General features: G+C 36.8%; 1 protein-coding gene across 45 annotated transcripts in view; it reads right to left on the bottom strand.

Moving 5' to 3' along the window:
- The window catches only part of Ptprd (protein tyrosine phosphatase receptor type D), a 2,219,644-nt gene that overhangs the window by 104,428 nt on the left and 2,089,327 nt on the right, over positions 1-25,889 (bottom strand). For 30 of the 45 annotated variants that reach the window (XM_041632294.1, XM_041632295.1, XM_041632298.1 and 27 more), the window contains 4 exons: positions 24,057-24,266; positions 17,114-17,274; positions 12,046-12,057; positions 7,250-7,362 (listed from right to left, as the gene is read on the bottom strand). In XM_041632294.1, coding sequence (XP_041488228.1) covers positions 7,250-7,362; positions 12,046-12,057; positions 17,114-17,274; positions 24,057-24,266 — 496 coding nt within the window. The remainder of the gene's footprint in view (positions 1-7,249; positions 7,363-12,045; positions 12,058-17,113; positions 17,275-24,056; positions 24,267-25,889) is intronic. The other 15 variants (XM_041632293.1, XM_041632301.1, XM_041632302.1 and 12 more) reach the window with 1 other exon arrangement.

Genomic DNA, 25,889 nt, shown 5'->3' with positions numbered 1-25,889 from the left:
TTAAAGGCTTGCATTGACCCTGATCAGAGTGTTCATACTTAGCCACACGTCTATCACATATGATGCTACACTGAGACCTGATGGTGTCTTCATCAGGTTGGAGAAAATAAAAAGATGACTACTTTCGACATGGTACATATTTGTCATAATAGTTACAGTGGCTTCTTTACATGAAACAAAATTTTAAAACTATGCTTGTTTGTTTTTTAGCTGAGATACATCTTGGAGATAATGGAGTCTCCAGTGCTTTCATTTTATACAACAGGACTCAAGAATCCAGGAGTTGTATATGTTCATCTAAGTAGTGAATAGCAAAAACACTACTAAGCTGTTTGATACCATTAGCCTGATTCCTGTCTGAATAGAAACTGACTGTCTAGAAGGAAGACAGAATCAAAGGGCTGAGGGAGTCAGGATGATACAACCAGTAACCAGAGATCACTAACAGTGGTACCATAGACACTTTTACAAAGGAAGCATCACTGTTTTTCCCTTGTGAGAAACAGATTTCTAGGACTACTTTTGTTCACCAATTTTTGCTTTTCAGGAAAGAAAAGCATACCTTTATTATCTGAACAGCAACACCAAACATGAGGGCCAGCTCCATGCCAGTCACAGTTCTGAATGTGGAGATGTGGGTGGTGACTGAGAAGGGAAGCTACTCGGCTGTGGCGCTTCCTGTGCCAAGGGAAAATGTGGGACAGACAGGGGAGGGTGTTGTCCACACAGCTAAAATTCCTCATCATCTCTCAAGCAGCAACTGCAGAATTGCCAGCGCTGAATTGACGTGAATGACAAAGGTAGGATGCAGAGGAAATGAGGCCCTTGTGCTCACAGACAAACACTATGAGAAGCAGGAATGTGAAGCACTTGGGCTTATCTTGTCAGCAGAAGTGATGCACACACCTGTTTTCTACCAGGGAGCTGGAAGTGGATGTTGTAAATAACCTGGTGACCTTTTTGTATCTGTAGGGCTAGGCCTGACCCAAATTTCCCAGAATGGCTACCCCAGACTCTCCCTCTCTAGACCTTCATTTTTAACTTTGTTTCTCAGTCAATAGAAAGCATCCCTAGGGAGCTGCTCCAAGTACTTTACAGCTTGCTGAGCTAGAACGTTAAGCTACGGAACACATCTGCAGGGTAGAGGTCAAATGTACTTTGCAAGAGTTCCCATGTAGTCATGCTTTAAGCTTCCTTGTGCACAAGGATTAACAAAACTGTTACTAGGAAGCTTTTTTTTTTTAATTGAACTGTATTCAAATGTCTAAAAGAAACTGGCCCAGTGTGAGACTAAGAAAGGTTTAACCAGCCCAGATAACTAAGAAATGCTGAACTGAATTTCCTTCTTGTCTCTGACAGCTCATTCCCCTGCTGGCAGCAGAGCATTGAAATGCAAGGATTCTGACATGGTCAGATGGCTTGGACTCAGGTGGTGATGTGCACACCAAGATGGACAGCAACGAAATGATCATAAACCACCCTGATCTAACGATGGTATGCTCACACATGTTAGAAGTCTTAGAATTCAGCCTGTCTCTGGAGGTGGGGCAGGCAAAAGGTGCTCAGATTCACACCTGCAATGTATCCACTGCCGGTCCCTTTCTGTCAACACGTTCAGATTCCCTGTAATTATGAACTAACACTATAAACTCAAAATGTGAAAAACTGCAGTGCAACTTTGCAAAACATTTCTAAAAAGATATAAAGGTAATTTTGCTTTTAAAATAGTCTTACAGTGTCCTTTCATTTAGAGCATCCTTCAAATAACTATATTATCCATAGAGAAATGTTTATTAAAAAGAGGCTCAGCAACTCAAATACCAAAACAGCAATGCTAATACCTCCGATATTCAAAATATATTGAGCCTTGATTTGTTGTATAAGTGGAAAACTCCACATCTAACCTCATGTGGTAGGTGGCAGCAGAAATACAGGTATATCAAAATGTCATATTAAACTACTTTACAGCTATATATGGCATTTATGAAACAGAAATAACATTTAGATCTGGGCTTCATCCCCAAGATATCTCAGTTTATAAGTACAAATTATTTTTTTTAAAAAATAGCTGGGTGTTGTGGCTCAGTGGCAGAACATTTGTCTAGCATGCAGGAAAATTTGGCTTCAATACCCAGTTAAAAAAACAACACATACATACATAAAAAATATTACATATCAAATAAAGCAAAAGTTCAAGTCTAAAGTACATTGTTCCCTAGCATATTATATAACAAATACTCAACTCACGCTTGCTTTACTTATTTTCCATACATGTTTAATCGGCACATTAAATATTTCCTGAAACTCTATAACTTTGCAGAGTACAGTTTTTCTGGCCAGTATTAATAGTGGCATATGATTTTTGCTGTCACTGAACATGTGTGCTTACAGAGTCTCAATATTATGCCACAATTTATAAAAGTCGGGGGAACATTTAGTAGGTATCAACTTAGGGGAAAACAATTTGTTTATCAAATCCTAAACTTCCATGAGTATATCTGACATAGCAGTCATTGAGAGAAATTCAGCTCCTTAAAGATTAGTCACAGCTGAACATAATTTATATACTAGTTAAAATGAAATAAGTACAACTACTCTACTATGTTAATAAATTTGTTTTATAAACTAATGATAAATGAGACATAAAGAGCACTGTGCATCATAAGATATAATTGCTTCTAGGGAAAAGCAACAACATAATTTGACTCAATTATGGTCAGTAATAGCTTAAATAAAATATTCTCTAAGAGTATGTCTCTTGAATTGAATGACAGACTTAAGTTTTAATTTTATTGTAGGATTCTTCAACATGAAGGATTTGAACAACTATGTTTCTTTATACCCAAAATTTAACATTTTAAATCAATGAACTAATGTTTTACCAGTATAAAATGCAAGAAAGAAATATTTTATTGTTAGGTTGTATGTATATGTTTCCTTAGAATAAACTCTGAAGATAACAAACATATACATATAAGGTGGGTAGCATCAGCACTGATGTGATTACTAACACCAATGGACCAGGGAGCTACTGCATGACCTCGCACAATCTACTTGGCTACTGTGCAGTCAGTCTGCTGCAGACACCACAATCTCTGATGCATTAACTTCTCACTTTATTTTTGTTTTTCACAGACCATCAATCATCTACCAGCCAAAACACACTAAGGTCAGGCCCATACTGAAAGGTAGCCTTGAGCTGTGGCCTTTGCTTTTCAAACCTGAGACTTTTTTGGTTGTGTTTGGGTATCTTTGTGAGGGGAGGGGGAGAAGGGGTAACAGAAGCAGTCATGTTGGTGGTGGCTGGTACTGTGCTCCACACTATTGGTTACCCTTCCCTCACTTCTCCTATGTACTAGACAGAGCACAGACTTCTCTCAACAGTGAACTCATTTTGCTTTGCTGGAAGATTCACAAATATGAACACATACTTGTCCCTCCCTTCCTTCCTTCCTTCCTTCCTTCCTTCCTTCCTTCCTTCCTTCCTTTTTTTCCTTTATCTCAGCTTGTCTGGTTTGGAAGGAGAAACCCTTCCCTGCTGTACCTTACCAGTGGTCCTTGGGATTCTTCTAAAAGCTTTTTAAATAATTGAATCATTTTCCAAGAACTTAAAGATTTGAAAAAGTTGGCTAGAAGTTAAAAATTTTCATATGGTACTTTACTGCCTTTCTTTTCTCTTTCAGTCATTCTGCCCAATTTATTTTTCTGAGAGAGGAGAGTAACAAACCTCTACCAAGTTTCACTTTACCCTTCTAACATTACCTGCTTGTGTTGGAAAGATGTCTACCTGCCCATTCCATAACAAAGATCTCTATCCAACACACCAATAACTGAGGCCCTACTGATGTAAGATGTACTAACCTTAAAGGATTAAATAGCCTAGATTCTCCAAAATGCATCCTGTCTATATTCTGTGCTTTGAACTCTAACTAAGAAATCCACAGCTGTGGATGATATTAACAAACATGAGAGTCTGAGTTCTTTGCCCAGAGCCTAGACCCTCCTGGCTTGCTCAGATGCTCAAGTATGGGTTTAACATCAGGAATAGATTCCTGTCTAAAATTTTACAAGTGTGTTAACACAAAAATTTGCCTTAGCTAAGCAACAGGGGACAGCATTCTGATTTGTTTATGATCAAAATGTTTCTGTGCACTGTTCAACTGCCAGAATAATGTCATGTGACAACTGGACCATCGATCAAAATTGAAACAAAATCTGACTCCTTAGCTGTATTCTTTCTAATGAGAATAAATAAAATGTAACTTATCTATCACTCACAAGAAGTTTTTAAAAAGAAATGAGAATAGAATCAGAGGACTGTACAAGGCATTCCCCTCCATCCTGCACAGCTGATGGACTGTCACATGGTAGTGTCTGCTTGCTCCTTTATCATTCCTAACAGTCTGTCACATGTGGCATCACCTACTTTCCTGGGGACGTTCTGGGGTAAGTCCCTGGTATATAAATCACAGTTTTCTTATTTCACTGCACGTCATATTTTTTGGAGTGAAGACATGGGTTATTAATTTCCCACTTATGCGTGCCATTAACAAATATCCTCAACTGTTAATGTTGTTTGGGAACAAGTAATTTCAGATTAATAGGCATGATACATATAAAAGATATTTCACATAATAAAATATAGAAAATTTAAAATAAAAACTAAGTCGAATCATAGCAGCAACAAAATCTAATCAAGGATCACTTCAGTTTATAACTTGAGAAAAACCACTGATTCTTAAATAAGAGGCTAGGAAAAATATAGACAGTTAGTTGGTTAACAGCCCATGTGTAGCTCTTACCCACTGACTGTTTTTAAGGCAGTTCACAGTCACTAGTGAAATTCACATGGGCTAAAGAAAATGGCCATATCTCTAGATATTTGCCACTAACACTTCAGTCTGTTCCATTTGTAAATGGCCGATTATTTAGGATATCAACCCACATACTTTGGAGGAAAAGAGTTTCTTTCAGAAACAAATCAAGCCTAAGTGGATTGTTCCTCCAAGCTAAAGCACAAACAAGGCTTCCTGGATGAGAAGCTGTGCTCGGTGGGGCAGAACAATCTGTCCTGCATCGTTCTTTTCCTTTACCACATTTCCTTTCTTCTTCATCACGTCTTTCCACTGTATGCTACGCTCCATTCAGCAACAAGGGCAACTCTAGGTAAAGGATACCTTTTTGGAAACTTTTTTAATTGAGTAAATTCTTAAATGATACAATAATGATCTTTCAACTGCTACCCACGACAGTTTGAATTTAGCACACTTTCTCCATAAGTGGATCTAACATTTCCACATGCATTAAGAAAATGCATTCTTAAGAGGACTTGTGGGTTGGCCACATTTGTGAAAAGCATCCACAGAAGGGGAAGACCCCTGAAGATGGGTCTCTTGGAAGAGGTGTTGCTGTTTTATTGCTCAGCATCACCTGTATCTGATAGTCGTCCTTGACAAGTGGCTGCCTGTCTTGTTTTGTCCTTCTGAGGGGCTGCTGTAGGACTAGGAACAGAGAGGTGCACTCACATATGCTTTTCTTTCAATATCTAATCCCTTAATTCAACACTGCACTATGATTTCATGACTGCTAGAAGGACAAGGTTGCTTTCAGAATAGATCATATTTCATACAGAAGCTGTGCACAGCAGCATCAGAGAGGAATGCATTCTCAGTAGATTATGGGTGTAATGAATAGAAAGCAGGGAAGAATTTGACCTACAGTGATGTTGCTTTGGGGGTCCTCTATGGATTGAGTTAGGTGAAAAAGGAAGTGCATGAGTCACTGTGTCCACCTTTAAGAACCTGACTCTATTCTGAGGTAGTCAGTATACTTCCATTTTAAAATTAAGCAAAAGAAGAGTTACTATACCAACTTATTTTTATATCAAATTGCCTTTAAAAAGCACCATGGGTGAGATTCAACATGGTTCAAGCTGAGGGCTGCAATGACCCTGGAGGACAAGTCAGATATATTCACCCATCATGGATAAGTTCACAGTCTCCATTTCTCAGTCATATAAAAAATTTGTGCAGGAGACTTTTGGTTTTAAGAACATTTGTTCTGCCATTTATGCTTTTGAAAGCATATGCTTGACTTCAAAAAGGTAAATTTAAAGAAGCCTAACTTCATTTCAATCAAAATTTTAAACAACTCAACATTTGTGATGATTGTGTAGCCACTTTGGAAATAGGGAACAGCTCTTTCATTTGAAGAGTTAGTAGACGCTGTGTTCATCTCCATGCACAAAAATATGCTAAACACAATAAGCCACGCGTTCTCACAGTTCAAAGCAATTCATTGAGAATGTACAGTTTAATACCTACAGTGAATCACACTGGGAGTTAGAGCATTCAGACATTAATTAGAAACAAAAGACATCTGCCAGCAGTGTGCGGTATATCACTACAACAAAATTTTAATCCCAAAGACTTTTTGGATCAAGTCTTTGTCTTGCTCACTATGGGAAGGTATTTATTAGGACTGCTCAGTGTGATTATTTTAGTTCTCTCTATCATTTGATATTTGCCATTCACTTAACATAAACAGTTTGGTCAGAAGAAAGAGAAGCAGAAATAGTCTTAAATTAATATTATTATAAAACTATCCCCCAGGAGAATAGTATGTTTTTCTCTGTTGAAGCACTTAATATTCTTTAAGAATAAGTTATCTGTTTCACATCTCAATTTATGCAAAAGTCCCTACAGCCTGAAACTTAAGTTGGTCAGTAAAATTTAATAAAATTAAGTTTTTTTAAGATATGAAATTATTCATTCATTCCATCCATCCTTCTTTTTCTCCTCTGTGTTCATCTCCCCTCTTTTCCTTTTCTTCCTCTCTTCACTTCCTACATTCTTCTTTAATGGTACCACAAACACAGACAGCAAAGTATGAAATAAATATCCCACTGAGAAGAACAATTGCCATATTCATCTATTTACTCATGCATTTACTTTATAAGATGAGAAACCAGATTGGTATCACTGAACATAAATAAACCATGTCATTACCATTAAAATGATAGATACTTTTCTAAAGGCTAAGGACAAATTATACATCTTTCTCTCTCTGTCCCATTTTAGATTTAACAACGTAATTAAATTCCTCTCTATTGTACATACAAGTGAACTTCATCCATATTAAAACAAAAGATCGGGATGGACAAAATGGATCAAAACTGGTGATATATCATTTCTCAAGACAATGCCAATTGGACTATGACCGTCTGTGGCAGACAGAGTGAGTCACTTACCTGGCGTTTGAAAGTTAAGGCGCCTCAACTCCACTGGGTCTGTTGGGTGGTGGGAAGGGACCTCCTTACTGTTCGGCAAGCTGCTCTTTCTGGACTCCGACTCTGCCCTCTTCCTATAGGGGGAAAATGAAATTTTAAGACTTCAGACAGGTAAAATAAACAAAGAACTAACCAAGTAACTAGTCCTTACACCATTCTTCCCTCCACGCTTTGGTTTCGATTTCTCAGCTTGATGATTAAAAAGCTTTGTGACCCTGTACAGATGCTGTTTCTGTGAGCCTACAGGGGCTCTTCATGAGCACATGTTCTGTTAACACAGATAATGTCAAATCCCCCTTCAGTAGGGGAGTAAATGATTAATTCCAGTCACCTGCCTTTGGGTTTGCAAGGGGCATTGTTAAGATACATCCAAATTCTTGCTCTGAGACCCTCTTGTCTGCAGGTGCTGTCTGTGGTAGATACGACTGCATGCTTCTGGTAGACAAAACTAATACATTACCATGGAAAAACTGACTGACCTCAATCTAGGCCCACCCCACCCCTTTCTCTTTTAAAGAATATACCGGTGGCTACAAAATACAGATTTATTGGCGGTACGTGCAGTAAATACATTTCTAAAATATTAAGATATCCTAATGCTTAGAAGGAGAGCTGGGACTATAAAAAGACAAACACCCCCTTTCTTTCTCTAATTGGAAGGGAAAATGACAGTAGTGGGTGTGTATGGCGGTGTTATGTAACAAACTTTAATATTTTGTTAATGGCAGTCAATCACAGACAGACAAGAGAAAAAGTAATTTCATTTCAAGAAGTTATCAATTCCCTTGATGATTATATTATACTTCAAGACACATTAACAGGTTTTTTTTTATATATAAATGTGTAATTCACCTTCTCCTTGGTTTAAGGCAGACTTAATTGGATATACCTTCTTATGTTGCCAAAAGTTAAACGAATTTTCAAATACAAAATGTGATTTGTTCATAAAATTTATTCATCCATTTTCTTCCAAATACAAATAATTTCTTTTAAAACCCCATGTAGCAAATGGAAGCATTTTTCAGATTGCCCTTTTCCAAATATTAACACCAGCAGTCTCCATGCTATAGTCAAAGTTGTAGCATCTCATCCTTGCTCAAAGCAAAAATTCTTCTTTTGGTAAAGGTGCTTCAATTTGCCTAGGTTCTCCTGTATACTTCTATGACTGTGGTATAAATGCCTAGGTTCTCCTGTATACTTCTATGACTGTGGTATAAATGCCTAGGTTCTCCTGTATACTTCTATGACCATGGTATAGATGCCTAGGTTCTCCTGTATACTTCTATGACAGTGGTTTAGATGACTAGGTTCTCCTGTATACTTCTATGACTGTGGTATAGATGCCTAGGTTCTCCTGTATACTTCTATGACTGTGGTATAAATGCCTAGGTTCTCCTGTATACTTCTATGACTGTGGTATAAATGCCTAGGTTCTCCTGTATACTTCTATGACCATGGTATAGATGCCTAGGTTCTCCTGTATACTTCTATGACAGTGGTTTAGATGACTAGGTTCTCCTGTATACTTCTATGACTGTGGTATAAATGCCTAGGTTCTCCTGTATACTTCTATGACAATGGTTTAGATGCCTAGGTTCTCCTGTATACTTCTATGACAGTGGTTTAGATGACTAGGTTCTCCTGTATACTTCTATGACTGTGGTTTAGATGACTAAGTTCTCTGTATACTTCTATGACAGTGGTTTAGATGACTAGGTTCTCCTGTATACTTCTATGACTGTGGTTTAGATGACTAGGTTCTCTGTATACTTCTATGACAATGGTTTAGATGACTAGGTTTTCTGTATACTTCTATGACTGTGGTATAGATGGCTAGGTTCTCCTGTATACTTCTCCTATGACCATGGTATAGATGACTAGCAAGCATTGCTCCTGTTGTTTCCTTTTATTTAATGCTATACAGATCAGCCAGAAAAGTCTTTTCATGTCTGCTAATCTATACCAAATAGAAATAACCAGGGGATGAAAGGAAGGCTGGCATAAAGATGATGTACATTTGACTTACTCTATTGCAATGCTTTGGTGAAATATCCTGGAGGCAATGAATTTTCCTGGGTGGGTCCTATCAGGCACTTGTCGTCTAAGTACCTTGGATTAACCTATCTCAGGACTACATTTTCCTACATAAATTTGTCAGGGAGAGCCTTAGGATAGAAGGTACTGCCACACTGTCAATCTAAGGAAAGTGATGATTCTGAAGTACTGGCATCTCTAATTACAGGGAATAGAAACTGGAAATGAAAAAAAAGAGATGAAGGATTGGAAAGAGAAATGAGAAAGATGACAGCAGCTTTGGTCCCATGTGAAAGGAAGGACACGATGGTCACTTTCAGGTAGCAGTAATGCAATGGGTATCAGTCTCACAATAAGGAGGCACTAATTTTATCACTGAAGAGGCAGCAATGCTAAATGGATGCAAAGGAGTTCAGCCTGCCAGCTGATCTCAGGGGATACTCACAGCTGGCCCTTTCAAGCCACAACCCAGAGATTTTCTCAGGCTTAAGTCTTTGTGGGTAAGTAAGCACAGACACACTTCTTTACTGATGTGCCAGACTCAGTGGCTAAAACCTGCATCTTTCTTCCTTTCCAAAGTGACCCTGCTGCTATTCATTCCAGGGCATGGAAAGTAGAATTAGAAATATCTGGGCAAGGAAAGTGTCTCACTCTTGAGAGAATTACCAAGCAGCCTCCTTATCTTTCTTTTCCCAGAGGCCATGATGAGTGGCACTGGCTATGCTGAGGGAAAATTCTATAATGAATCAATTTTTTTTATAGTAGGAAAGCTGGAAATTACACCAGCTGTCAGGACAGGAGCCTTAGAAAGATCGTAATAAAGGATTAAAATTACTTACAAATAAAACATTCCATATAATTCCAGTTCGTGATGGACTGAAAGGGGCTTCGGGACATCTAATAGCTAATTTTTCTTTTACTCCGTCTGCTCAAATGAGATGACCAGCAAGATTAAAGATTCTCTTAGCTTTGTTTGATGAAAACCAAAGGCATGATTGTAGCTGCCTATAACCTTACTACCAGTAGAAACATTATTTACTAGAATTGGAGTGTTTCAAACACACAAAGCATACCTGAGAAAGAATTAGAAGAAACAGTATTGGCTATGATCAATAACAATTCTAAGTAGTTTATTTTTTTAAAAAATGACTATTATAAAATATGAAGAGGATGGAATAGCCTACACCAGGCCTGGCGTGAATCTGAGCCATAGAAATTTCTGGTTAGATGTTCCAAGCTTCCATAATTTCATTTTCAACTAGAAAACTATAGCAGTGGTCAAAAACATTCATATATCACCTATTGTAGTATTCCTATTAAGGTTATCCTATTTTATTTTCAGTTTACTTTTTAACATGACAAGTATTTGCCATATAGAGAACTTGTGCAAAGAGAACTAAAGATTGTGTGACATTTCACAGTGATCAGAACTGCTACCTTTATTTTCCTTTTACATAGCTCCCACTGAGAAAAGATGTCCAAGAAAACAGTTTGTCTAGAAGATTGTATTCATGATCTGGAGACAGGTTTTGAATGCAACTCCTATAAAAACTCTACTGTTAATATTTGAAGAAGTGGTTCAGATTTTATTGTTTCACTGCCCCTAACTATGTTCTCAAATCGACCTAAACGTATATCTGAAAGAGGTTGTCTTCTCAGTTACTTCACCGATGAAAAAGGAGATTGATGTTTGAATTTTGGTTAGACTTTAACATGAGCACATGGAGGAAGGCTTATAAACTGTAAAGTGCCTGCATTGTTACAATGAAGCCTGAGGACAAGAAATAGGTTACAAGTGCTGTGTATTTTGGCTGAATCAAAATAGCTTGTACTTTTCTCCTGGATTAATGGAAACTCATGGTGTCCACTAACGGAGACCCTCTCTCCTGGTCAGGGTTCACTGCTGGGAAATACAGGGTTATATTAGAGACAGCGATACAAACAGTGATTCTCAAACTTAAGTGTGCACAAGAATCAGCTGTGCCGGCACTTTAGCATAGGCTGCTGGGTCAAACCTGTGGACTTCAGTCTTCTCGGGTGAGAATTAAGAATTTCTAATTCTTTTTTTTTCTAATTCTGGAAAATTCTCAAGAGAAGAGCGATCCCAGCGTTGTTGACTCAGGTACCACTCACTAAAGGCCACTGAATGCAATGCTGGCAAATGACCTCTGAGATCCTTACATTAGTTGAATTTTAATCAAGCATTTATATCAATAAATAGTGTGGATTTGCATATGCATGTTAAAAAGGAGAAAGCAATCTGAAATCATCATCAAATATATTTTAGCTATTATTATTTCTGTTATTGTAAATCAGGTCTGGGTGACACAGGGATAATTTTGGGTTTGGTAAGAGTGTTCCCTAAAGGGTACAAACAAACGAAACAGAGGTCTACAGGACAACTCACATTTCCACCCTGCAGACACATTAACACACACGTATAGTCATTTACCCCTGAACATAGAACTCAGAGACTGTCTGTACTGCTTTCTAAATTTGGTTTTCATGAAATACTTTGTTTTATTCTGATAAATGCAAAATATTTCCCTCATCATCATTTTCATATCAAAATTTTTACCTATGTATAGGCTCTGTCCAGCTTCCACTTGCTAGGTAGGATCTTTTATGCTAGCCCCCACCCTCACCTCATCAACACATCAAGTCTACCTGTAGCTTAGTTTTTCTTTACTGAGCATGGAAGGGGTTTGGTCTCTATTCCTCACCTGTCAGGTTTACTGCTCCATTTAATGCAGCACAAAATAAATAAAGAAAGAAAAAAAAAAAAAGGAAAAAAGAAAGGCTTAGTGTTAGTTGGCCAATGGTAACAAGAGTAACCATGACAACCAAGTTTTTAAAAGGAGTGCTCACCAGAAGAGACACATAGCTCACACATAATAGTAAACAATAGTGCATCAAAATGTTTGCAGGCCTCTAATTATGAAGAGGATGGAGCCATGAGACCACAGCACTGAATAAAGAATGCAGGGGTTTCCCTGGTGCATTCACCTTCACTTACTCCTTTATAAAAATGCTGTGAAAATTAATCAATCCAGCAAGTATACAATGACCATGACATTCAATTTTTAAGATCTAACTCAGGAAAACAACTAGTGTTCTTAATGAAAATGCAACAGAATTTCATAACTATAAAGCCTTCAGCTAAGAAGTATGTCATTCTTTAGTGACATGAAATTCTGAAAATTGCATTGCATGGAGTAAAATTTTGAACACTGGAACATTACACCACAATGAAATAAAGTAGCAGAAATAATTTTCCAACACTTCTTGACAAGTAAGGCAATCATAAGTCTTTTTATAATAAAGGATTAAATACATTTTTAAGTATTGGAAAATTTAATACTTGTGATTATAAAACCAAAGTGCATGCCCCTTCTGTATAACTTGGCTAATTCCCAGAAGCATTTTATCACTAGCCATTGAAAAGACAGACATTTATTCATGGGGGTGCTACTTTCTGTAAACACATCCAACAGTCACTCATAGATACTTCTCCTTATGGTAATACATTGACTATTTAATTATGGAACTATTTTTCAGGGACTATAGCTTTCTCCAGAAAGAATTAATCTGAACAATACTCATTTGGAGGCAACACAGTGAGTAAAGTGTTTGTGTGGTAGACACACATACTATAGACAATGCAGTTCATCACTGTTCAAAAAAAATCACATTTATCTGTATAAACACACACACAGAGTGAAGGATGACAATGATATCACACTTATTTTATTTAGTTAATTCTGGCCTAAATGTAAAGTGATTTACCTGGCATCCTGAACTAAAAAAATAAAAACAAAACAAAAACCATTTTATGTGCATGCTTCTCACTTTCTTTTAAATTAATGAGTTTATCAGAGACTGGGGTGTAAGGAATTTCCTCTGTGTGGAAGAGAAAGGCTGTTTGGAGATTCATATGAAAGGATGGAGAGTTAACACTTCTCCTGCAGTATTACTTGATTTAGCCTACATATGCATTAATATTTGCTTAAATATCTACATTTGAAGGCTTGGAAAAGAGGTAAGTTTATATCATAGGCCAAGATGAAACTGATAGAAAATGACAGGATAAACAGTTGGAGGAAAGTAAATTTAATACTATTGAATACTTATAAAATAATGTGTTCAATGTAGTTCTGTTCCCAGCACTTGGGAGACAAGGAGAAATAAGAGTCAAGACAAGGGGCAATATTAGAGATGCAACAGGTTCTCTCATCAGTCACTAGATCTTCAGGGACGTAGAAGGGGAACTTACGATAGCCTGAATAGAGGAAGAGAGGTAGGAACTCAGGCATAAGAGATGAGAAGAGTGATAAAGGTAGGAGGAGTGGCAAGGAGTGAAGACTGGGACTCCAGGCAGGGAAGGCTTTTGGGTGGCAGAATATAATACTGATCCTGACCTAGGTATGGCCTTAGCCTTTTTCACAAGGTATAATGAATGTCTTCTTTGATATGCTTGATGATAATTTAGAAATTAGTGTAAGTTGATGTGCAAACAGGAGACTCTACGATCAGCTGAAAAAGGTAAAATTATTTGTGTCTCATCTCCCTCATGATATACACACAGGTATGTAAGGAGAAGGAAAGACATTTCTCTCTTCATGGGCTAAGCTATCATATCCAAGGATGTTATTTCTGCTTATAACACGCCTTGGCTTTTTCTAGCCTCATATTCTGCACTTTCTTTCCCATACCATGACATAGAAAAAGACACTATTATGCATTTTGAATCTTTCCCACAAATTCATGTTAATATTTTATTTTAAAATGTTTGCTTTATAAATAATGTTCTGGCTTTATTAGAATTAATTATGGAACGCTACATATTAGCATGTGCAGAGTAGATGGATGTGGAAGACATGAGTGGCCTGGTGAATTTTAATTTTCAGTGGTGGATGGATGATGATAAGCTGGGTTTATACACCACAATTAGATACACACATATACATATAAAGTAGGAACAACATAAAGCAAGTCCTGTTATCTTTTTATGTTCCCAGATAATGGAGTAGTATTATTAAAAAGCTCACTCATATAGTTCATTTATTTTCCTTGTAAATGATGAAGTTTGAGATGTTGACAAGACTCTCTAGACCTTTGGGCACAGAAGCCAACCTTGACTTCAAGGCTCCTGATTTATACCCAATTTTTTTCTAGGCCTTGCCAGCATCTTATTTCCAAATTCATATTGTTGAGTCATTGGATAAATGAATTATGAAAATCATTTCAACGAAATAAAAATAAATAATAGGCTGGGCGATGGTGGTGCACGCCTTTAATCCCAGCACTCGGGAGGCAGAGACAGGCGGATCTCTGTGAGTTCAAGACAAGCCTGGTCTACAGAGCTAGTTCCAGGACAGGCTCCAAAGCCATAGAGAAACCCTGTCTCGAAAAACAAACAAACAAACAATAAATAAATAAATAAATAATATTTGTAATACTATAAATCTACCAATTGTAGTCTATTATTGTGTAAAGTCAGTAAATGGGTTTGGGCCATTTAAAAGCTTCAGTAATAGTTTTGTCACTTGTATCAGCGTATTATAGATATAAAAATGAGCAGAATAAAAGTCGAATTAACAGAATGACATAAAATAGTGTCACATTTCCATAGTAATATAACTATTAAGGAAAAAGTCTCAAAGCCTCAAGTTGCAGGGTAAAATACAATTATTATTATGGAAAGCCATCAAAAGCTACTGGCTGTTTCACACAAGGAATCATTCTGTAAGCATGTGTATCTGGTAAAGGCAATGCCCAAATCAATGGGACCCAATTCTGTTTTATGCGATTAACATCTCTAAACATTATTTACATAAGGAAATAAAATATAAATATTTTATTAATTATAGTAATGCCAATAATGATACTTTCAATTTTGAGTCATGATCAATGGTTTGTGTATAACCCCAAAGGCACCTAAAAGAGAGTGAAGTACATATTACATAATTAACTTTGCTCAGAATCCAAGCTATAAAAGACACCATTCATTGAGTACAGATTTCCTCTTGAACTGCTTCATGATAATCAAGAAGGACATTGTTGGGTCTACTTAAATTTCAAGTCAGGAACATTTTTTAGTGCTGAAGCAAGCATTTCTATTTCAGAAATGCTCCGTGGCCTTCAGATGGTTAGCTAAATATACTTAGCATTCGAGGATGTATGCATTTTCCGACAATCACATTAGACGAGGCTACATGTGCACACACGAAAATACAACTCTTTTAACAGAGTCATGAGACCTTTAAATAAGATGCTTCCTCTTGCAGGATTAGGGAAAGCAATAAATTAGCTGATTCTCTTCAAGCACATGTAGATAAATCAAGGAAAATGTAATTGTAGTTTTAAAAAATTATGAAGGTTATAGTTATTAATTTCACACATTTACATAATTAACTTATAAATACAATAGGATTACTTATTAATTGGTATATAATAAAACATGACCTGAAAATGAGGTATGCATTCTGCACATTTTGAATATCAGAAGTGCCCCCATGACATGGGTTAGAAAGGGACCTGGGAATAGGTACTTTCTTTCTGGCTAGATCCCAGTATAGGATGTGACCATTTGAATATTATAGATAACAATGAGAAATATAATTTGGATTTTTTTTAAAAAAAAATCCACACTTTCTCTTCAGTTACTACTTGTAGCACACATGTAAAAAGGGCCTTGGCTCACATAGGATCCATGACTGACCTGCAGCATGCGGGCAATGCCTTTCTTCTACTTTTATGTCTTATATAAAAGAGAGGTGAGAAAATGTAACCGCTTTCATTAACATGCATACCACTAAGATAAAGACTAAATTGAGGAGATGGAAATCATCCCCTAAGAGAAGACTTTGCCATTGATCACGAGCGCTGTGCTATTTTACAGCTTGAACAATTGCATGATGGCAGTGATCTGAAGGAAAAAAAAGGATTGAAGGGATAACTAAGGATATTTATCTCCTTCTTTCTAACTCCAAGATAGATTAGGCAATTTAATAGGTCGTGATTATTAACTTTGTTTTGTCTTTTATCATTTCAACTTTCTCTCTGTATTGGATTAAATAGAATAGACCCTTATAGAAGACAGTTCTCCAAAGAGGATAAGAGAACATGAAGAAAAACAAAACAAAAAAAACAAAAAGAAAAACCAAAGCAAGCCTATTCTATGAACATAAGAACAAAGGAATAATGGTAGAAATGACAAAATACTAATCAGGTCACTTTTGAGATGCATAAGGACTACAGTTAGCATTTAATAACAAATTTAATAGTGAACATTTAGAAAAGATGCAGAAAAACTGAGAGGAAATTTATGATTTATCTTTTTTCTTTTAAAAAAATCCTTAATCATTCAGTTATATTTGCTAAACCCTCAAAAATGGCAATATTTTAGCACTTTTGCACAACAGATTTATGAAATGAATCGAAATGAGTAAATATGTGTTTAGAAAAAAATCATCTAAAAGTCAAATTGAAGCTTGCATAGAATGAGCTCTTTGGGGTACACCAATATCTTGCTATCATAAAAACTGGTCATTAAAATGCATCACAGAATATGGACGCTGAAAGAGTGCATTCTGTACAATAAAAGACCATGACATAAGCTCTGTTATCCAAGCTTGCTTTAGGCATGACAAAAACATGTTTTCCAATATTAGTTATTGGGCAGTCTTCAAATACATCATAAAAAATCTTCCACACAATCATAGAAATTGATTTATTCTTCTAAATCTAAGTCATCCTCAAAATCACAATTAAAATATAGAGCAGACTTACCTTTTATACAGAAGAATAGCAATCACAATACAGATGATAAAGACCACAGCAAGGACAGGACCTACGACCCATATCAAGCCTTCCTCTTCATCTGTGATTGGCTGAGGATCCAGATCCATTGACACAACAGGGTCGGAGTATGGGCTGGTTGCATACATTTTCTAAGGATAAACAGAGTCCAACAGTTAGAAAATAACTTTCTAAAGGGTATTTTTTTGCACTAAAATGAGAGGAAAACATGATATAATGCATTTGTTGACAGGTTGATGAAAACATATTAACCAAACACTGGATGAGTTTAAAAAGAAAACAAAATAGGGAAGTATTAGAGGAAGAAGAATATTTTACAGTGCTGGAAATGAGCGAGATATAACAAAATCATTTTGAATGGTATAAATAACTTCAAAGGTACCTTTATCATGGAATGAATGTATATATATATATATATATATTTTTTTTTTTTTCATGAAGTCAAAAATACCATTAATTATCAAATCTGGACTTACAATGTTCCCTTCAAGAGTCAAAGTCTATCTAACAAATTCCCAACAACAGGCATGAGAAGCTTTCTTTTGAGTTATTGCTTAGGGTTGTCCAAAGGATTCCCCCAGACAAGCTATTTCTCTTTCTTTTGGTTGTCTCCTAGAAGTCAAATGAAGTTCCTATTGCTAAAGATGCTAAGCACTTCAGACATAGGACTCAGGGGACCTGAGCTGAATCTGACCTGAAAGCCTCCTCCTTTAAGGAGCCTAGCCAGTTTGGTTGTTCACCTTCCTGGACATGGACGGAGACAGGGAACCCTGACTGCTCTATGGACTGGAGAGGGAGGGGGGAGGAGTTTGGGGGAGGGGGAGAAGGGTGGGAGGAGGGGGAGGGAAATGGGAGGCTGGGAGGAGGCGAATACTTTTGTTTTCCTTTTCTCAATAAAAAAAAAAAAAGACTAGTATTCACGGTACTGAAAGGAGCCACACAAGCTAAAGGAGGAAAATAATCAATAGTGTTGTTACCCCTCCATGATGCCTATGAACTATACCAACAGCTAAAATGGCACGATAACTCCAAGGGTGCAGTAGTGGCACAGATGTTTCGGTGGCAATCAACAACACTCCAATTGGACTTAAGGTCCACTTGCCAAGGGAGAAACCACACCTGGTACTGTAAACATGGCCAACTGTCTGCAGCTAGTGAAATCATAGATCTTGAAGGAGAATCTATAACAGTCACTGTATGAAATCAGCATGATCCCTAACTATACTCTCAACATTTATCCTAATATCTACAGACAAATATAATTCTCATTCCTCATCAAAGGAAACTTTTCTTTACAACAAGAAGAGAAACATCATTGCAGGAAACTACAACTGAGCAAAATGCAGAGTCGTGGAGATCAGTTTCTACTGATGCATCTACAGCACCAAGCCTATACCTAAAGCACCAGGGTCACTGTGGACGAAGAAGTAGAAGGATAATATTGTAAGAGCCAGAGGAACAGGAAGTGTACTATGAGATTGTGTCTCCTGGAAATGTCAGGAACACAACACTCATGAAATTCTACCAAAATGGCTGCCTAAGAACAAGGATACCAATAGACATGGTAATTTAGAAAAGAAAAGAAAATCTCATTAGGCATCTACTCTACATAAAGAATTAAAGGTAACTATGGAAGGCTAAGAGATGAGAAGTAGTCTTCTATAGGGAACAGCTCACCAACTGGTTATCCAACACCAAATGGTCTTTCCTAACGACATGTACATACAAGTAACATTATACTAGCTGAACAGGTTGTATTTATATATTTTTAGGCACACACACACTATTAAAGAAAAATAGGTTATGAATTTGAGAACAAGGGAAGTACATGGAGGGTTGAAAGGAAGAGGTAAAATAATGTAATTATATTAATGTCAAAATTAAGAACTATCTTTTAAAAAGAAGCAACATTCGGTAACCATTTGCATTGTGGTAATATATTCATTACTATGTAAAAATAAAGATGTTAGAATAGAGTATTCCTAATCTAAAACAGGTAGTCCAAATGCTCTGAAATCCAAAAGGGTGTGATTTTAGGATATTTTTCAGTGTTTACGGGTTGAGCCTGCTAAAATCTAACTAAACAATCCAATGAGCAAGGAGCAACTCTGAAGTCAGAAACACTGTTGTTCCAAGATCTTAGACATGAGATAATCCATGTCATGAAGTTACAGAGATCAGCACTGGCAAACATTTTCATAGAAAAACAAATCATTATTTAGTGCAATGTTAGAGCACGCCAGCATTTATCAGTCTTCTCCATTTCTAGGGCACTTAAGTCTACAGTTACAAAAGAGAGTGCCAATTAGAAATCAAAATGTATGGAAATGATGGTATAGCTTTGGGAAGCATAATTATTAGAACTTGAGGGTTTTGGTAGCTTCTATTTAACCCTATAACAGCTACCAATTAGGAGTTCATATGCTTTTTTCCAAAAGGAAATTGATAGCTTATCTTCAAAGCTCAATAAAGAACATGCTTTTTTTCCCCCTGTAATATCCTATTTCACTCCACTTTGTCCCATTTTAAATGAAGCATTTTTGCACATGAGGGGCTGAGGCAAGTGGATTTCTTTGAGTTTGAGACCAGGACAGCCAAGGCTGTTACACAGAGAAACCCTGTCTCTGTAAAACAAAACAACAAAAAGAAAGCCAAAAACACTCATACACTAAAATAAAACAAAGCATCTTCTTGATCCCACCACGTTTAAGTTCTGAGTTTTACTCCAAGTCAGTCCAGCCCCACTGGCTGCATGTGTCTTCTTCCATTAACTCATCTGTTAGCAGCACCTGGGAGCTTTAGCACTATTATAGCAGTTACTAAATCTAATTGTCTTTCTTCAGTCCTTAGGTTTTTAGTATCTTTTCAGACCTGCCCCTGTTGAGCAACACTTACTAAGTCCCTTGCTGGCTTTCTTAATCCTGTACTTCATTAGCTCCTTCCTACTGGTTTTAACTATTTGAACAAGAGAGTTCCACTTTCAATTGCCTGAACATTCAGGTTCAAATGAAGAGCTTCCCTTCTGACCAGTTATAGCTTTGTCTTGATCCCTTTACTTTTTTTTTGATCTTCTTTACTCTTTCATGTGAAGAGAGACTACAGGTTTGACTTATCAGTAACCAGAGGTTAAACTGCTGGTGTCATAGATACCATTTGTTCATTAAAATCCCCTTAGTGCGCTTCTGTACATAGCTAGAGTCCTGCATTTTATTGATTATAGCTGCTACTGGAGTTATCATTCTAACTTGCCTTCAAGGGGCTTTCTTGTATGAAATCTGTCTGTGAAACCTGGGTACCTCACCATGGTTATCAGGAGCCTTGGCACTTTTGCTTTAAACCTTCTTACCATATTTAAAACATTCTATCACAGTGAGTTTTTGTTGTTGCATCCTAAATGTTCCATCCTTACTAATTAACATATCCACAAGCTCTATAACCCTTATCTCTAAAAATGCAGCTCCTTTCCAAGGACCCACTTAAACACTGCCTTGTTTACTGGTGGAATTCAGTCCTAAAATAACACTGGATACAAACATAACAATTTCATCTAGTCATTCATTTCCTGGTGATGGCATAAATGAGATTCTGTTTTCAAAGATGTTGATGAACAGTTGATCTTCTCTGATGAAACTAAACTCCTGGAAGGTTTGGGATTTATATGCTGTTTGTTTATTTGTTTAGAGTGGCTAGCATAGTAATTGTATTTAGAAAGTTCTCAACAAATTTTTGTGGAAAAAAATACTACAACAACAACAACAACAACAACAACAAACTCATCTTTTCAAGTGGCTGAGAATGCCAAGACAAAATTGGATATACTTGTTCAAAATCAGCAAATATAGGTTAAGTTTTTTAATTTCCATTTTCCAAAGATTTACATTAAGGCACATAGTCTAAATTTAGAATAAGCTCAAAAGACAAGCAAAGATCATGCTCCCCTGCATATTTGAATTTTGCTATTGCTTTCTGTTTTCTTTACTTCCCAGGACAGAGGTTTAAAGACTTTCAAGTTTTTCTATGAATCAAACATGAAAATTCAGTATATTTTTGAAAATTTCTGAGATATAACTTTAAAGCAAGAGAGAGAGAGAGGAAGAGGTATAGGAAGTACTGGAATATGAATGGATAGATATGATTTATGTAGATAATATATATTACATAATGATTTACATAAAACAACTGAACATTGAGCTTATATACCAAGGAAACATAATTCTTCATATGTTTGGTTTCTTAGGATTCCTTCCATTTTGTAGGCTAATCTCAAGTTGATAGAAGTGAACAAGCCAGATGATTTGAAGGTCTTTACCAAATGGAGATAATAATCAAAATGGACAATCAAAATGGAAATTTAAAGAAAGGGCTTTCCAGAGCACATGAATTTCTAACTTAAGTCAGGGAAGAGATTTATGTAAAAAGAAAAAGAAAGAACAGGCAGAAAATAATACCAGCCTCATGGAAAGTAGAATTTGCTTAGTGGGAAGAAATAATAAAAAAGATTAAAGATTATAACATTCAAAACCAGTTTGTGATACTCCTAAGGGGAGACAACAAAATAGCAAAAAGCTGTGTTAAGGGAGGTAAAAAGAATAGAAAAAGGGTTTTTGTTTTTGAAAACTGCAAAGCAACAATTGGAAAGATTATAGTTATTATTACTAATCTGCAATGAGATCTGAAGCTTCCAAAAGTACCATATCACTGAAAAATGGATACAGTTTTTGGCCATGAAGCACACATTGACCTAATCACACATGTCATATAGGTAAAACATTGTTTATTTTGAGAGGATTGTCAAGACATACAATATAAAAAACTGGGGCAAAGAACTTATGGCTAGAGAGGCCTCAGGTTCTAGGGGAGAACTTACTATTACAGCTCTACTAAATGAACACAGCATTAAATGGACTCCTAATGAATGAACCATCATTTCATTCATCTATTAGTGCATCTCTCAACTTCATCAGAGAAACTTCTTTTTCTGGTAGGAGGTTATTAACATAGAGATCCATAACGTATCAGCATGCAGAGAACAAGAGTCTATAGAGTAACAGTGACCAGCTCTAGACGGGACATCTATATCAATTATATGCCCTCCTTTCAAGGCTCAAAGATTATCAGAAAAAACAGAGTGTAAAGACTGAAAGAGTCAGAGGCAGTGGATGAGTACAAGGGAAGTGTGTTTTTTGGACGCAAGCACTCAGCAGTGCAAAACCTGAAGAGCATCAAACCGGATAAAAATCCCAGTATGGTAGTGTTGGGTGGGTAATCAAGTCCCACCCCTAGATGGGGCATTCTTAGACAATGGAGAGTTCTGCAGGAAAGCAGAACATGAGAGCTCCCCATGCTCCAGTAGATAGTCCTGTACAGCTAGCTCCATGTGGACTTAGTTGAAAAAATAAAAGCCAAAATCCTTAAACAAGCCAAATTCAAAACATGAAGTTGGAAATAAAAAGTAATGGGGGAATAGGAAAGAAATTAAAGGTTAGGTAATACAGATGCTTGATAACATCAAACGAAAAAAAATTTTGGAAAAATGGGGGGAATTAAGAAACATTTGAAAATTTTTATTACTTCTAGCATTAATGAGATAGTGGGATGAAAGAATAAGGGAGAGACAAAATATATCAATGATGAGAATTCTACACATGAGTAGGAATACTTGGGAGACTTCAGAACCCACAGTTCCCAAGGAAGGCAACATCACCAGTCTGCAAGATTGGGTGATATGTCTTAGCTGAATTCTGTGATTTACCTAGGCATTTTAAGTACACCTTTTGAAACATTCCTAGAACTATAGGATGAATTTTCCTCTTACGTGTCTGTCTATTTTATTTTTAGTGAAAAAAATGATTCTTACTATTCCATTCCCCTGATAGTTTACTTTAAAATCATCCAGAGAGCATTGTGATGTATTGAAACGCCATGAAAATCATGACATGACATTTAGACATACTGGTAAATGTGGCTGCCTTTGTTCTCTGATTTCCCATGGGAGAACATCTCTAGCCATTGGAAGACAGTACCTGCTATACAAGAGAACACAGTCCTGATACATGGACCTTTCATAAACTGTGGGCTTCTTAAATAAAGAGGCCAACTCAACTCAGCTGCCAAACATGCCAGACGTTAAGTGTTGCTTAGGACACAGGAATATATCTGTTAAATGTTAAAGCAAACTGCCACGTTAAACAGCTACCTTCTTTCCAGTCTACTGTTTCTCCCCATTTTTCTTTTCATTTTGTAAAGCCCTCAAAGCAACTGAAGCATAAAATGACACAGAAGTAAGATGAATTACATAAAACAAGACAACTCATTATTTAGAGTACCTAAGGGATTCTCACTCTCTTTGAATTATTGTGTAAGTTTCTTGGCTTTTCGCTGATAAAGTCACTCATACATTCCTATAGTTGAAGAAGCTGCTTGTACTCACCTCTTCTTAGAGACACAGTCTGGTAAATCTTGATAAAGGCACTATATATTCACAGTTACAGGAGAATGAATTAAATAACTGCCCTTGTCCACATTTTTCAACATGCGATTTGAACGAGGGAGCCTTTTGTTTCCTACCAAACACATAGGTTAACATCCCCTGGATGTTTTTCTTAAAGTAAATCATTTTCAACAAAATAAAGAGAGAAAAACCTTAGTGGTAATGGAGGGAATGCTATGCTGTGTGCTATAGACCTCCATCCATTTGGTGCTTCACATCTGCCTGAAATTTCTGTCATCTGAGCCTCCACCTAGTTTGTAAAGTAGGGTCCTGCATAATACTCAGTAATGCTTGAAGGCCAGGCAACCCAATGTTACATTAATGCCAGTTTGTGAGAATTATTTGGGATGCATCCCCAAATAAACATGCACAGTGTTGAAAATGAACAAGTGGGGGAAACAGAAGCCATCATAATTAACTTACAGACTCTGCATGGTCCATCACTGCTAACACAAAGAAAACATATTCTTGTCCACTTTGCAGTTGCTTGTTTGTAAATCCACCATAATGTTTGTCATCCCCCAGGGTGAACTCAGTGGGAAGGACATCAAAGTGAGCAGCAATATATGGCTTTAATTCAACTTCTCTCCCATAACGGATGCTTCTGCGTTTCCTAGATATCTCCTTAAGCAGCTTAAGGAAAAAGTGACAAACAGAAAAAAGAAACATAAACAACCAACTTATTGATGTCTTAGAGGAGAAATTAGTCCGGGACTAGGAAGAACCTGGTCCAGTCTGTTCACCTTTTCTGCAGCAAGTCAGCATCACTGACTCTCAGCTGTGATTTTCAATCCCTTGCTTCCTGTTAGTTAAGAAGCCAAAGTGATTTGCAAGGGCCAGACATCAAAACACAGGGCATTAGACCTTCCCTGGAAGCTCATATAATTTCCTACACTAACGAAATTCTTTAAAAGGCCAATAGTACATCATAACCTGTTAAAGGAAGAAGGACAGCTTGATGCACAAAAGCCTGGTCTCATGGGAGATACATGGAACAATTAGTAACCAGTCAAAGCCACCTACATGCTAATTATTATGTATCCATAAAAGATGCTGCCATTTTACAAATGGGATAATATATATGAAGAAAATTCTCCAAAGTTATCAGACTAGGAATGTAATGAATAACTTTGATTTATGTATTCGAAGAACTCATTGTCACTCATTCCTGTTCCTGGCTCCACTTACATTTTTCACTATCCAGTTGGAAAGACACTCTTGACATTTTCCCATTGAGTCAACTTTGCCTATAATACAGCTCTGATGAGTAAGTATTTAGACTGGTGACATGGTCAGTAGGGTGAATAAGAATAAATTTCAATATTGTGAAGGAAAGAAAACAGATTCACACACACACATCAACATATGCACACACTTCTTATATTTCTAAAGAAAAGGAAAATTTAAATTAATATTTGAGTAATTTATTGCTGTTTATTGACTTTCCTTGGGAGGAAATCTCATTAATGATATGACAATTGATTTGAAAACAATGTAATGTTATCTTTGTCTTCTCCTGTCACATATTATTTTATAGAAACTAGCTAAGAAGAAGCCTTTAGCAGTCTTGAATGCCTCTGGAAGCAAGTGATCAATTTTTACTGCCTTTTTAGACAAAACTTTTATTTTGTTTTAATGACTGTGGGGAAAGGGGGTGTGTTTGAGTATAAACTAGGAAAACCCTATGTACCTAAGAGCAAACATCAACTTTATCTTGGTAAACAAAACTTAAAGGGATTAGGCAGATATGGCAGCAAAACTATTATGCTTGGTTTTTATGCTGGAAAGCCAAATTGGTGAGATATACTTTGTACAAAGAAATGCTGACAGAAGATGGAGTAATAGATGGTCCAGCAGTCAAGGGACCCAGCTTCTCTTTCCGTCGACCTAAGTTTGATTTCCTTAAGGCAAATGGTGGCTCACAACCATTTATAGCTGAAGCTGCACAGGATGTAAGGCTCTCTTTTGGCCTCTGTGGGTACCAGCATACATATGGTAAATATGGGAAGACACTCACACACATAAATCAAAATTTTCAAAAACTGGAAAAAATGCTGTTAGAATCAAGGCAGAAATTGAGAGGAAATAGTTACTGGCCTTCTCCAGACGCAAATGCTTCTGTCAGCAACCACAGGCAATATAGTCTGTTCTACACTGAGAGCCACAAATGTACCCAGCTGACTCAAAATCTAATAATGTGCAAGAAAGCCCTCTGGCTAAGGAATAATTTGTTCCTATGACATGTATCAATAATAT

The sequence above is a fragment of the Microtus oregoni genome, unplaced genomic scaffold (assembly GCF_018167655.1).
Source record: "Microtus oregoni isolate MIOR12 unplaced genomic scaffold, Mior012 000041F_ref0000270, whole genome shotgun sequence".
Classification (NCBI taxonomy): Eukaryota; Metazoa; Chordata; class Mammalia; order Rodentia; family Cricetidae; genus Microtus; species Microtus oregoni.
This window is presented reverse-complemented; position numbering and strand designations above follow the sequence as displayed.